Raw genomic sequence first — 12,730 nt, forward strand, 5'->3', positions numbered from 1 at the left:
GGACAACATCCGTGACTGATTAGCTGTTTGTGGCCATGAAGTATGGAGAGACGTTACTGGCTGACTCTTAAGTGTTTTTTTGTTTTTTTTGTGGTTGCTGCTCTCGTCTTCAGACCTCCTTGGACTCGGCCGTCTCGATGAAGGATCTCTCTATCGTTGTGGACATCCTCAACATCGTTAACCTCAAACCGTGAGTGGATGTTGAAATGCGTGCACACAAGACTACAGATCTTATTTAGCTAAGGAGGCCACACATATACTTTCACTGGTCACTCTTGGCGTTGGTGTGAGTACCATGACCAGTAATTCGACCCCCCCAGGTCTCTATGGAAACTGGACCTGTGTACCTCTATCCTGCCCCAGATTGAAGAGCTGCTGCAAAGCAAGTATGAGAGGTGAGACAGAGATGAAAGTGATAACAAATCCATGTTTGGGTATAAATGTGTATTGACACATCGTCTCTCCCCGTGTGGTCAGTTACGTGCAGACGGGTTGCACCTCTCTGAAGCTGATCCTGAAGCGTTTCTGGCCTCTCATCTCAGACACGCTGACAGCGCCCCCCTCTGTTGGAGTGGATATAACACGGGAGGAACGGTGAGTTTAGGCCCCATTTTCGAAACTTAAACCGGCTTGAACTTTTAACCATCTATCTGAAGTGTGCATTAATGCAATGGTCACTAATCCTGTTTCTGGAGAGTGACACTATGCAGCCCATCACAAAAGAACCATTGTTCTTAAGGGTTCTAGCTCCGTAATTCATCCAATATTGCTTGCAGAAAGACTCCGCCACAGTGAGGCAGGACATTTCCATTGCATACTGTGAGTTTTTTTTTGTGTTTGAGCCCAGCCACCAGAAGTGCAAGGCATGCTACAAGCAGCTGAAAAACCTCAGCAACGTGGTGAAGAACAAGGCCGACCAGGTGGGACGCCACGGCAGCGCCTTCAAAGAGCTGCAGCTGCTCATGGCCCCACTGGACTACTGACAGTTGACTATGCAACTGGAGACGCACAGACCCCAAATGGCTGAGCACTGCTGTGAGGACTCAAGTCTGACTGACGGCTGCATTCTCTCATCCACCCGAGTGGTAAATCCGGGGACAATCACAGATTCACACGGCTTGTGGATGGACTGAAGCAATGGAGTCAGAGACAGGGTGGGATATGAGTCCTGTGTATCCAGAAGGAGTCCATGTTAGAGATCACTGTGTAGGTGTGTTTTCAGGGCGTAGCTCTATTTAAACACGGGGCACTCATGATTCCTTAATCTGTATTTGTCTGTATGAGTAATTATGTCCTCTGTAACCTTGACTTGCCGAGCACACACACTTTAATTCCACAGACCTGACTAGGGCCGGGTTTCAATACGATCGTAGGTTATAGGCATTACGGCTTTTAAAGGTAATGTTCAAGGAAATCCTATTCACAGTAAAAGCTGCACATTTCGGGCTCAATCAGAAATCGCCTTTAAAAGCCGTAATGCCTATAACCTACGATCGTATTGAAACCCGGCCTAATTTACTGTGTGATTTCTATTAAATTTTTTTACATTCTGTACCTGAGATGTCAACCCGAGATTGCACTCTTTGAAAGTAGTTAACACTAAAATAACATGTTTTTCAAATAAAGAATGGAGTCTAGTTGTAGGCATGTTTCTGGAATTGAAAGGAACAACACTTGTTAAGATGTGTGTAATTCCACTTCAACAGAGAGCAGCACTGTTCTCTGGTTGGGAAGGTGCTACAGATGTACAAAATTATAAGGACAAGGCCATGTTTAAGGTTTCTTGTGGAGTCAGTTGCAATTTTGAGCACATGGTCATCTCCATTTTATTCCAGAAAGAGGCAAGATCAGATGCATGCGAACGGTTCAGTCAAAATGGCTTTTTGGTTCTAAGGTTAGCATTAAGAGAAATGTCACGTGTCCTTATCAGTACACCTGTAACAATCTCAGTATGAAACTATTTGATCAAATAAGCCATGACATCTTTGTTAACCAAATTGGACTCCATACAAAGAAGATTCTGCGAGAACTGTCCAGCTTTAAACTTCCTCTTGAAAGATGTAATAGTAGAATGCACAAGCTGCAATTTCTAAATTGAAAAGAGGAATGACGCACTTCATGTTAGTCATTGCAGACATTTCTCCAGAGCAATTAATCCTTCCTCGAACTCAAACCAGCGACCTTTCAGTTGCTTGGTTACCTGCCACATACTTTAAAGCTATTCAGAAATGTCAGCTAAAGTAACTTTATTTTGGTTTTTAAGCCCATAGATTGTAATTTTGTCATGAATACACAAACATGGCAAAATGTATAGAATTGCTTGACAATACACTATAAAACCAACATTTTCTTTGCACCCCATGACTATGTAGAAATGCACGAAAGAAGCTTTAAACTTGCAAAATTCTCAAAGCCAACAAGAGGGTTGTGAAGTGCTTGTGCCCATAGAAAGACATGGTGACTGCTTGGGATGTTCCCCAATGCTGGAAGGGGGAGGGGCCCTAGTGGAAAAGTTTGGGAACGCCTGCTCTATGCAACGCTATGGCTGCAACCATACTGAACCAGTTGGTCAAAGAGCATAGTCTCCGAGTAGGTGTAATACAACCTACCGTTTAGTAAATGGTGATGAAAGATACAGCTTTCTAGTGGTTACATTTCAACAAACATCTGTTAGAGTCCTGTGCTCTCAGAGCTCTATAGAGACAGCATAAGACTTGAGTTCCATTTGGTATCGAGTGTTTATTAAAAAGGGTGTACAAAAACAAGACTGTAGAAACCTACGGCAGCTACAACAAAGACAAAAGCAAGCAAAGATACCCATCAACAACCAACATGATGCAGCGTGTCCTCAATGTTCCTTGGACATGAAGGGAACATTGGTTTAACATTGAAGATGCACGGCCGATATGTATTGATCGATCAGCTGATCAAATGTACTAAGCATTCCTATTTACACTGGGTGCATTTTGAAAAACAGTTCACACGCTTAATCACTCCCGCAGGGGCAGCAATTTCTGAAGCTACATATGTGTCTGCTCCGTGAGACGATCCGTTGTCATTTGCTGCTTGTGGTCAGCCATAGGGAGTAGGATAAAGCTGTCCTGGATGCAGATCTAGGGTCAGTTTTGTGTTGTGTCCCTATTGAATAATCTGATCCTAGAAATGTGCCTCTGGGCAACTCCAACCGGCAGCATCCAATAACAGGAATGGCATTTCCTGTCTGTCAGGGAGTTTGAATTGGTCTAGCTTTATTCGCTCGGTACAAGAAACACGACAACATGAACGTTTCCATGCAGTGCTGAGGCAGCTCTGTATTGCCCTGGAGAAATTTAAAACACAAACGGCTACACAGGAAGTTAACCTCTCTGCACTCATCTCTATTGCTTGCGTCTTATTGGGTACTCAGGGTACTCCACAGTAACATATCTGTGGAGTACCCTGATTGGATGAGGGGGAGAAAGTGTAGAAGGAGACCAGGATGGAATCCTCGTAAAAAAAAAAAAAAAACCAAAGGAGATTTAAGGGATTAAAAACATCTCAAACACACATATATACTGTATATGCATATTATCATAATCCGTAACTGGAGCATTGTTATAAAACACATCAAGAAGGTAACAGCCTTGTTTAAAGTGCATTTTTACCCAGAAATACTGTGATTAGAAGGGCTATACTGTTAGTGGATGATGGGACGAGTTAGCACTAGGGGTGTGGGTGTGGCATTATTGTGAGGAAGTCCATTGGCCAATGGGAGAATAGATCACAGGCTCAGTTGAAGGGTCAAAGGGGAAGGAGTGAAAGGTGGGGTGGAGTTGTTCTGGGCTGTGAGGGGTAAAGGGTTTCTTTATGAGAGAGAGTTGTTTTTAGGACATGGGCCTGTGTTACTCTCAGGTGCTCCTCCCATTTTGCCCCTAGTCAGGTGTGGAAGTCTGGTGTGTTGTGGTCCTTCAGGGGTATAGACGAGGGCACGTAGTTAAGATATGGGGGGGGCTGTACAACAGTCCTGGCTAAAATAAACACCTATCGATTCCTTTCAGCTATCAGTGGTAATGAAGAAATTGAAAACTGGAGGCCATTTTAGAGCATTGGGACTGAGTCTCGGTACGCAGCATGAGGCGGCCATCCATGAGGGTCAAAGTTCATATCCCCCTCTGCTCTTCAAATTAAAATGTCACCGTTCGATCGGTCAAATCTGATAATTTGCCTAGTCCAGTTGCTCTCACCCATTGGCTGAGTGAGATCAGCAGAAGGAGACAGGGCTGATAGTGGATAGGTTGTTCCCAAAGCAGAGACTTTCTATTGGTGGGTCAAGGTGCTGGTTAACACCCTCCTGTTCAGATGGCCCAATGGCTGACTGGATCAGGGTCCGGTTTCATTCTGAATCCATTGGAGCCTTCAGACAGACAGTTTCAGTCGTCCTGTAGGGGCAGAGTAATAGGTTTAGGAAACTGAATAGTGGGGAGTGGTGTCCCTGTGTAAATAACGGCTCACTACAACCCAGCCAGAGAGCAGCACAGATGGGGGAAAGGAAGAGGATGTATCCACAGATTCCACACATACCAAATCCATATAGACAAGACACAAAAACATATAAACATCCTCACATCATACAATATACAGATCACATAGATAAGAATTGCATTCAGACAGTCAGACAGACCGTCAGTCACAGACAGCCAGAAGTCAGAGAGTCACAGACGTGTACGGACACCTTCACCCACACACACATGGATCTGCAGATAGAGAAACAAAGCTTGCAGTCTCTCACATAGACAGAGGGGCAAGAGTCAAGACCCACACAAACAGTTTCCTGGGGTTAGAGGTGGGGTGTGTTAGATAGGTGGGCATTAACCAGGTGACATGGGTGGGCACTGGGCACCATGCCATGCTGAGCATTTACTTTTCATGCCAAGCGACCAATCAGCATAAACCCCACCTACCTGCCCACCGTCCCCCACCAATGGGATGGCTCTGCCTAACAGCCTGTCTGCAAACCAACCAATCAGACCAGAGGATCAGGACACAGGAGTGAACGGATTCACACCTCACTTGAGTTCACTTTGTTTGTGTATACTTTGTATCATCCCAATAATGGTGGTGTGTATGTACATGTTAGTGTTGTATATTGATGGGTCCCAGAGTTCTTGGTGACATAGGACATTTCAAGAGAGGCATGTGTACCTGTTGGGACTAAGGGAGGGAGGGGTAGGTAGGTAGGTGTGTGTGTGTGTGTGTGTATGTGTATATATATATATATATATGTGTGTGCATACAGTGCCTTGCGAAAGTATGCGACCTTTTGCCACATTTCAGGCTTCAAACATAAAGATATAAAACTGTATTTTTTTGTGAAGAATCAACAACAAGTGGGACACAATCATGAAGTGGAACGACATTTATTGGATATTTCAAACTTTTTTAACAAATCAAAAACTGATGTGCAAAATTATTCAGCCCCTTTACTTTCAGTGCAGCAAACTCTCTCCAGAAGTTCAGTGAGGATCTCTGAATGATCCAATGTTGACCTAAATGACTAATGATGATAAATACAATCCACCTGTGTGTAATCAAGTCTCTGTATAAATGCACCTGCACTGTGATAGTCTCAGAGGTCCGTTAAAAGCGCAGAGAGCATCATGAAGAACAAGGAACACACCAGGCAGGTCCGAGATACTGTTGTGAAGAAGTTTAAAGCCGGATTTGGATACAAAAAGATTTCCCAAGCTTTAAACATCCCAAGGAGCACTGTGCAAGCGATAATATTGAAATGGAAGGAGTATCAGACCACTGCAAATCTACCAAGACCTGGCCGTCCCTCTAAACTTTCAGCTCATACAAGGAGAAGACTGATCAGAGATGCAGCCAAGAGGCCCATGATCACTCTGGATGAACTGCAGAGATCTACAGCTGAGGTGGGAGACTCTGTCCATAGGACAACAATCAGTCATATATTGCACAAATCTGGCCTTTATGGAAGAGTGGCAAGAAGAAAGCCATTTCTTAAAGATATCCATAAAAAGTGTCGTTTAAAGTTTGCCACAAGCCACCTGGGAGACACACCAAACATGTGGAAGAAGGTGCTCTTCCCAATTTTTCAGTTTTTGATTTGTTAAAAAAGTTATATGTGTGTGTGTGTGTGTGTGTGTGTGTGTGTGTGTGTGTGCGCGCGCGCACACACATTTACCTGTAGAGAGCTGGGACTGAGACCTCCGTCGTGTGGTGGGGGTTTTGGAGGAGGCAGAGAGGGTGGAGCCGGCACTGCTGGCCCGAGAGATGGGGAGGGGCACGGGAGTCACCGGGGGAGAGTCCAGCTGCAGGAAGGTCAAAGTTCAATTATAGAAATATCAATACCAAAGTTCAAGATCCCCATTCAACTCCATTCCGCTAAGGATTCTGTCTGTCTAACTGGATAACGATTGTTTCTCTGCTTCGGTTTCGCTCTCATCAGACTGAAACTTAAGCCGATCTTAGATTGATTGTCTGGGGCCAAGTTAACCTCCCATTTCATGTAAGAAAGTCACGACTATGATGCTTTTCGGGAAAGAGGATCATTTACATGTGAGCTTGACCAGTTCCAGTCCCCTTGCTTAGTGGGTTCGGGGTACTCCCCGGGATAATTTGTATGTAGAAGGACTGAAGCTCAGTTCTGGTGACATTTTAATGAAAATAAAATCATGCTGACACCTGACATTAACATGTTTTGACCACTAGATGGTGTCAGAACAATCTGAGATGGTGGGTGTCATGGCTTGCTGAAATGAAAGGACCCTTCTGCAAGCTTGCGAGTTCCACTTTCTATTCAGGTGTAAACACTTCTCGAACCCAGACTGGATGCATCTATTATGCAGGCGGCGTGTCTGGCATTAACTCAGGGAGTTTTCACCTGATGAAAGCAGTGTGTTTGAATGGTAATCTGTTGAAAGTATCTCCTAAATTAACAAAGTGCATAACTAATCATAACTAAGTGGTCATCAGGAATGGTCCATAAGAGACCATTTTCATCATCTTTCCAGAATGTGTAAAATCTCTGTACCATTTAGTGGTTTGAACCTGGTAATATGAAGATGTAGAATGGGACATAAACCTAAACTTAAATGACTAATTTCTCTGAACGGGGGAGAATCACCAAATAAATTACATAGGATGAACAAACAATACACGAGCCACAACTCAATACTACTTGTCAAACAGAGACTTGATACTGTATACTCATTGTTGGGTGGCTTTTGGCCATTTCCTTGGATTCCTCAGTCATTGTTAAGAAAAAGAGTTTAGTCTAAATCGGATGTTAGGTACTATATTTATTGAATATTATATGAATCCTAAAAATGTATACGGCCAATTTGGGTGCAATCAATTACCTTAATTTTTCAGATTTCAATTGATATGTCAACAAAATAATGTTGCAGAAATGCTACTCTTATCTGTTTCTAACAGAAACAAGTTCAGAACAATCAGATGGTAGGTGTCATGACTTGATAAAATAAAATCAAACGACCCAGAGGCTTTTTGGAGATAACCTTTTCAAACATCCTGAGCCTACTAGATCTTCTTTGCAAGACAGTGGGTTTCCCAACCTGGATCATTAAGGGCAGAGGGACAGAATGAAACCTGATGCCCCAGATTTGGCTCAGTGATCTGGGGAAGGTTTGACGTAAGGCCTGGGCTGACCTAGCACACGTGTGTGAGATTTCATGTGTGAGTGCGTCCCTCCCTCACTCTCTCCAGTGTGCGTGTGTGTGTGTGTGTAGGTTACCTCCACGCTGTCGTGGGTGGGCGAGGAGGAGGTGGAGGAATTCTCCCACTGTCTCCTGGTGGCATTGCCCAGCTCGATGGTCCGTACCCGCTGGGCAAACTTCAGAGAGCACACCGACTCACTCATGTTACTGACCAGGGGAGACACCTAGAGAAAATACCTTCTGATATTAGCCTGAAGTCCAACATTGACGGCTTCAAGCAATGATCATTTTATCATAGACTAATATCCAATTTTATTTGAAACCCCTTACCACCCATCCCTCTCTCCCTCCTCTACCCCTCTCTCACCTGCACCATCATCAGGGTCTTGCTGTCCCCGCTCAGTGAGTCAGACAACAGGTAGGTGAGCCGGGAGTTCCTGAAGGGCACGTGGGAGTGTCGGCTCCGTAGCGCATTGATGACATCACCAAGGGCCGACAGGGACTTGTTGATGCACTGCGCCTCTCGCAGACGGCTGCCCTCTGCCCCAGATTTAGCAATCCGCTCTGAGCCAGCCAGGTCAACCAGGTTCAGCTTACCTAGTAGAGGGTGTACAGAGAAAATCCTGAATTAGTGTGTGTGTCTGTCTGCCTGTGTACCTTGTCCGGTACAGGAATTGTGTGTGTACCTTGCGTGCGGTGCCCGGTGGAGGAGTTGACGCCTGCTACGGTGATGATGAGGAGGGCGTGAGAGCGGGAGCTGTGTTCATTCAGATTGGTGCAGGCTGTGGCCCTGTTCATGTGACCCAGCTCAAACACCTACACAGAGGGCACAGGCCAGGGGTTAGAGGTCAAAGGTCATTGGAAGTGAATAACTGCTCCTTCATCCGCACAGGCACATGGCAGAACACACACAGGACCAGATTTCAATCATTAACACACAAACTAATCTGTAGACTAGAGACAAATCCAGGCTTTGGCACATTCCTCTTGTTCAGGGAACACAAGAGCTCTGACAGACATTTCAGGATGAGAAAACAAGAGCTCAGTCTCAGGCCTGAAGAACCGTGGGAGCCATCTTATTAACTGACACATGATTGTAAACAACGCCCAAGTTCATCTTACTCTAAACCTCTATTTAATTGGAAAACAGTACTGAAGGAAATTTATTGCTTTAGGGTTTCGTTAAGGAATACCATTTGGCACTTTGTGATTGGTAAGTAACACCATATAAACAAAATGTGATTCATTGATTGCAGATCAGCGCACAAAGCTACCTCACTAACCCAACGTCCTGTGGCAGGCATAGTATAAGTGACAATAGTAGAATGGTGGCCTCACCTTGTTGATGTCCTCAGGGCTCTGGACAGTGAACTCCGTGAGGCCTGGCACATAGAGCTGACCGCTACCGTCCGGGTTCATCTTGATGTCCAGCTTCTCACCCTGGATGTCCCCCAAAAGGTTCCTACAGGAAACAGTAACACACGGTCACAAAGATGCTTCCCACTCAAATAAAAAGACGGTCTTAAAATGATACCCATTACGGCACTACTTTAGGTGTATGGTGTCATTTCCTATGATATCCCCCAACAACATTCGGCAGACAGAGAGATAGATGGATAACTAGATAGATTGTTTTTGTTAATTTGAGCTATGTATCTATCAAGATAATCTGTAGCCAACTCTCCAACTAAGTGGGGCCAAAACGGCTTCTCTCATGTGTTGTGACATTCCACCCCTCCAATTCTCTTCTCGTGGCGAGTTCTGCTGTCACGCTTTGGCAGAAAGGACACACAGATGTTCAGAGATGACATAACAGAGAGACAGTGAAATAGACATAGGAAGGGGATAGAGGGTGGAGAGGAGCTCGTGTTCAACAGATGAACCAAGGACGTTAAATATAATCCACTCTTATATAACTGCTGGCCCCATGCACTCAAATTGCTTACACAGATGCACACAGGAACTGTGTCAAAGACAGCTTAGGTCTAAATCACAATGAAATAACGCTTCAGCCTTGATCAAAAACAAAAAAGAAGCCTTCTCATAAAGGTACGTATTGTAACTACATGACCCCTTTGCTTCCCCTCTGTCATTGTGTAACCTCTGAGGCAAGGCCGCACCGGCACTCAAATCCAAACCTACTCACCCTGTCTGACCTTATACTGATGCGTGTGTGTGTGTCCTCTCACCGTAGGGTCTCATTGTAGATCTCCACCATGCTAACAGTGATCTTGAAGTCCCAGTCGGGCGCTTTCTCAGTCACCTCAGAGAACAGCAGTCTGAGAGCCCTTTGGTTAATGCCCGGGTCCTTGGCCACACCCTAAAGAAGAAAGGACAGACAAGACATTTGCTATTAACCACTACAACACATCTCTTCATTTATCTCCTGTGGTATGAGAGAGAAGGAGAGAGAGTGAAAGTAAGTGTGTGTATTAGCAGCGAATACCTCCATGGTGTAGGTCTTTCCTGAGCCCGTCTGTCCGTAAGCAAAGATGCACACGTTAAAGCCATCAATACAGGACGTCACCAGGGACTGGACCTCCTGGAACACCTGGTTATCCAATCAGAGAGGGACAGTTAGGATGACAGGCGTTGTGATTGGTGACAGTAAACCATTAGAATATATAGAGACAGCAACATTCTTTTGGTATATCTCAACTTAAAAAAAGGGGCTTCCTCATGTCATTTCCTTCATCTGTGCTGATGAGAAACGTCTTATGTTGCTTTTACCTGTGGTTACGTTTTCAGATGATTAAATTCGAAAGCAAGGAAGCCACTTCAGACTATTGAGATGTACTCCAAGTCATGATGTTTTACTGACCTCTTCCTGTGTGGCCTGAGGGTGGAACACCTTGTCCAGTTCAAAGGTCATCAGTTTGACCTTGTTGGAAAGATAGAGAAGGGCATCGTCGTCTGGGTCAAAGCTGACCATGTTTTCGGCAGAATCATGCTCCCCCCGGCACACTGGCCGCACCCGACAAAACACCCTGATGTTACCTGGGAAGTGAAGGCAGAGGAGAGAGGCATTACAATACTGTTTAGGGACAACACATTAAAAGATCCACTGCTTTTGAACAGAATTGATCTGTTATATACTCAGATGCACCTGTGGAATCAAATCAAGCTTTGTCACATGCACCAAATACAACCTTACAGTGAAATGTTTACTTACAAGCCCTTAACCAACAGTGCAGATGAAGAGTTAAGAATTTTTTTACCAAATAAACTAAAGTAAAAAATTAAATAAAAAGTAACACTAAAATAACAATAACGAGACTATGTACAGGGGATACCGGTACCAGTCTTGGGTTAGTCGAGGTAATTTGTACATGTAGGTAGGGGTAAACTGCCTATGCATAGACAATAAACAGTGAGTAGCACCAGTGTAAAATCAAATGGGTGGGGGTGTCAATGTAAATAGTCCGGGTGGCCATTTGATTAATTGTTCAGCAGTCTTATGGCTTGGGGGTAGAAGCTGTTAAGCTTTTTGGTCCGAGACTTGGTGCTCCGGTACCGCTTGCCGTGCGGTAGAGAGAACAGTCTATGACTTGGGTGATGAGAGTAACAATTTTTTGGTCTTTCCTCTGACAATGCCTAGTATATAGGTCCTGGTTGGCAGGAAGCTTGGCCCCAGTGATGTACTGGGCCTAACAACTACCTTCTGTAGAGCCTTACAGTCAGATGCCGAGCAGTTGCCATGCCAGGCAGTGATGCAACCGGTCAGGATGCTCTCGATGGTGCAGCTGTAGAACCTTTTGAAAATATGTGACATGGGTACTCAGATCCTCAGTCTCCTGAGGGGGAATAGGTTTTGTCGTGTTCTCTTCACAACTGTCTTGGTGTGCTTGGACCATGTTAGTTTGTTGGTGATGTGGATGCCAAGGAACTTGAAGCTCTCGACCGCTCCACTATAGCCCTGTCGATGAGAATGGGGGGAGTGCTCGGTGCTCCTTTTCCTGTAGTCCACAATCATCTCCTTTGTCTTGATCACGTTGAGGGAGAGGTTGTTGTCCTTGCACCACATAGCCAGGTCTCTGACCTCCTCCCTATAGGCTGTATCGTCGTTGTCAGTGATCAGGCCTACCACTGTTGTGTCATCGGCAAACTTGATGGTGTTGGAGTCATGCCTGGCCGCACAGTCATGAGCGAACAGGGAGTACAGGAGGGGACTGAGCATGCACCCGAGTGACCCCCGTGTTGAGGATCAGCGTGGCGGATGTGTTGTTACCTACCTTTACCACCTGGGGGAGGCCCGTCAGGAATTCCAGGATCCAGTTGCAGAGGGAGGCGTTTAGTCCCAGGGTCCTTAGCACAGTGATGAGCTTTGAGGGCACTGTGGTGATGAACGCTGAACTGTAGTCAATGAATAGCATTCTCACATAGGTGTACCTTTTGTCCAGGTGTGAAAGTGCCGTGTGGAGTGCAATAGAGATTGCATCATCTGTGGATCTGTTGGGGCGGTATGCGCAAATTGGTGTGGGTCTAAGGTTTCTGGGATAATGGTGTTGATGTGAGCCATGACCAGCCTTTCAAAGCACTTTATGGCTACAGATGTGAGTGCTATGGGTCAATAGCCATTTAGGCAGGTTACCTTAGTGTTCTTGGGCACAGGGACTATGGTGGTTTGCTTGAAACATGTAGGTATTACAGACTCGGTCAAGAAGAGGTTGAAAATGTCAGTGAACACACTTGCCAGTTGGTCTGCGCATGCTCGGAGTACCCGTCATGGTAATCCGTCTGGCCCAGCAGCTTTGTGAATGTTGACCTGTTTAAAGGTCTTGCTCACATCGGCTACGGAGAGCGTGATCACACAGTCGTCCAGAACAGCTGGTGCTCTCATGTATGCTTCAGTGTTGCTTTCCTTGAAGCGAGCATAAAAAGGCATTTAGCTCGTCTGGTAGGCTCGCGTCACTGGGCAGCTCGTGGCTTGGTTTCCCTTTGTAGTCCGCAGTCTTCAAGCCTTGCCATATCCGAGGAGCCTTACAGCCGATGTAGTAGGATTCAATCTTCATCCTGTATTGACGCTTTGCCTATTTGATGGTTCGTCTGAG

At 45.3% G+C, this 12,730-nt stretch overlaps 2 protein-coding genes across 8 annotated transcripts in view; one reads left to right on the forward strand and one right to left on the reverse strand.

Moving 5' to 3' along the window:
* Positions 1-83: 83 nt before the first annotated feature.
* LOC135538867 (katanin p80 WD40 repeat-containing subunit B1-like) lies at positions 84-1,637 on the forward strand. The gene is made up of 4 exons (XM_064964756.1): positions 84-190; positions 321-395; positions 478-594; positions 848-1,637. The coding sequence occupies exons 1-4, from the start codon at positions 138-140 to the stop codon at positions 981-983; spliced, it is 381 nt and encodes a 126-aa protein (XP_064820828.1). The 5' UTR covers positions 84-137; the 3' UTR covers positions 984-1,637.
* A 1,082-nt stretch (positions 1,638-2,719) lies between these two features.
* LOC135538866 (kinesin-like protein KIFC3) overlaps positions 2,720-12,730 on the reverse strand; it is a 76,715-nt gene continuing 66,704 nt past the window's right edge. For 6 of the 7 annotated variants that reach the window (XM_064964750.1, XM_064964752.1, XM_064964748.1 and 3 more), the window contains 10 exons: positions 10,501-10,676; positions 10,126-10,230; positions 9,869-9,999; positions 9,018-9,141; positions 8,366-8,495; positions 8,047-8,276; positions 7,757-7,903; positions 6,185-6,311; positions 4,941-4,987; positions 2,720-4,418 (listed from right to left, as the gene is read on the reverse strand). In XM_064964750.1, the coding sequence (XP_064820822.1) occupies positions 4,410-4,418; positions 4,941-4,987; positions 6,185-6,311; positions 7,757-7,903; positions 8,047-8,276; positions 8,366-8,495; positions 9,018-9,141; positions 9,869-9,999; positions 10,126-10,230; positions 10,501-10,676 (1,226 nt within the window). In that variant the 3' untranslated portion in view covers positions 2,720-4,409. The remainder of the gene's footprint in view (positions 4,419-4,940; positions 4,988-6,184; positions 6,312-7,756; positions 7,904-8,046; positions 8,277-8,365; positions 8,496-9,017; positions 9,142-9,868; positions 10,000-10,125; positions 10,231-10,500; positions 10,677-12,730) is intronic. The other variant, XM_064964749.1, reaches the window with a different exon arrangement.

The sequence above is a fragment of the Oncorhynchus masou genome, unplaced genomic scaffold (assembly GCF_036934945.1).
Source record: "Oncorhynchus masou masou isolate Uvic2021 unplaced genomic scaffold, UVic_Omas_1.1 unplaced_scaffold_14___fragment_4___debris, whole genome shotgun sequence".
NCBI lineage: Eukaryota > Metazoa > Chordata > Actinopteri > Salmoniformes > Salmonidae > Oncorhynchus > Oncorhynchus masou.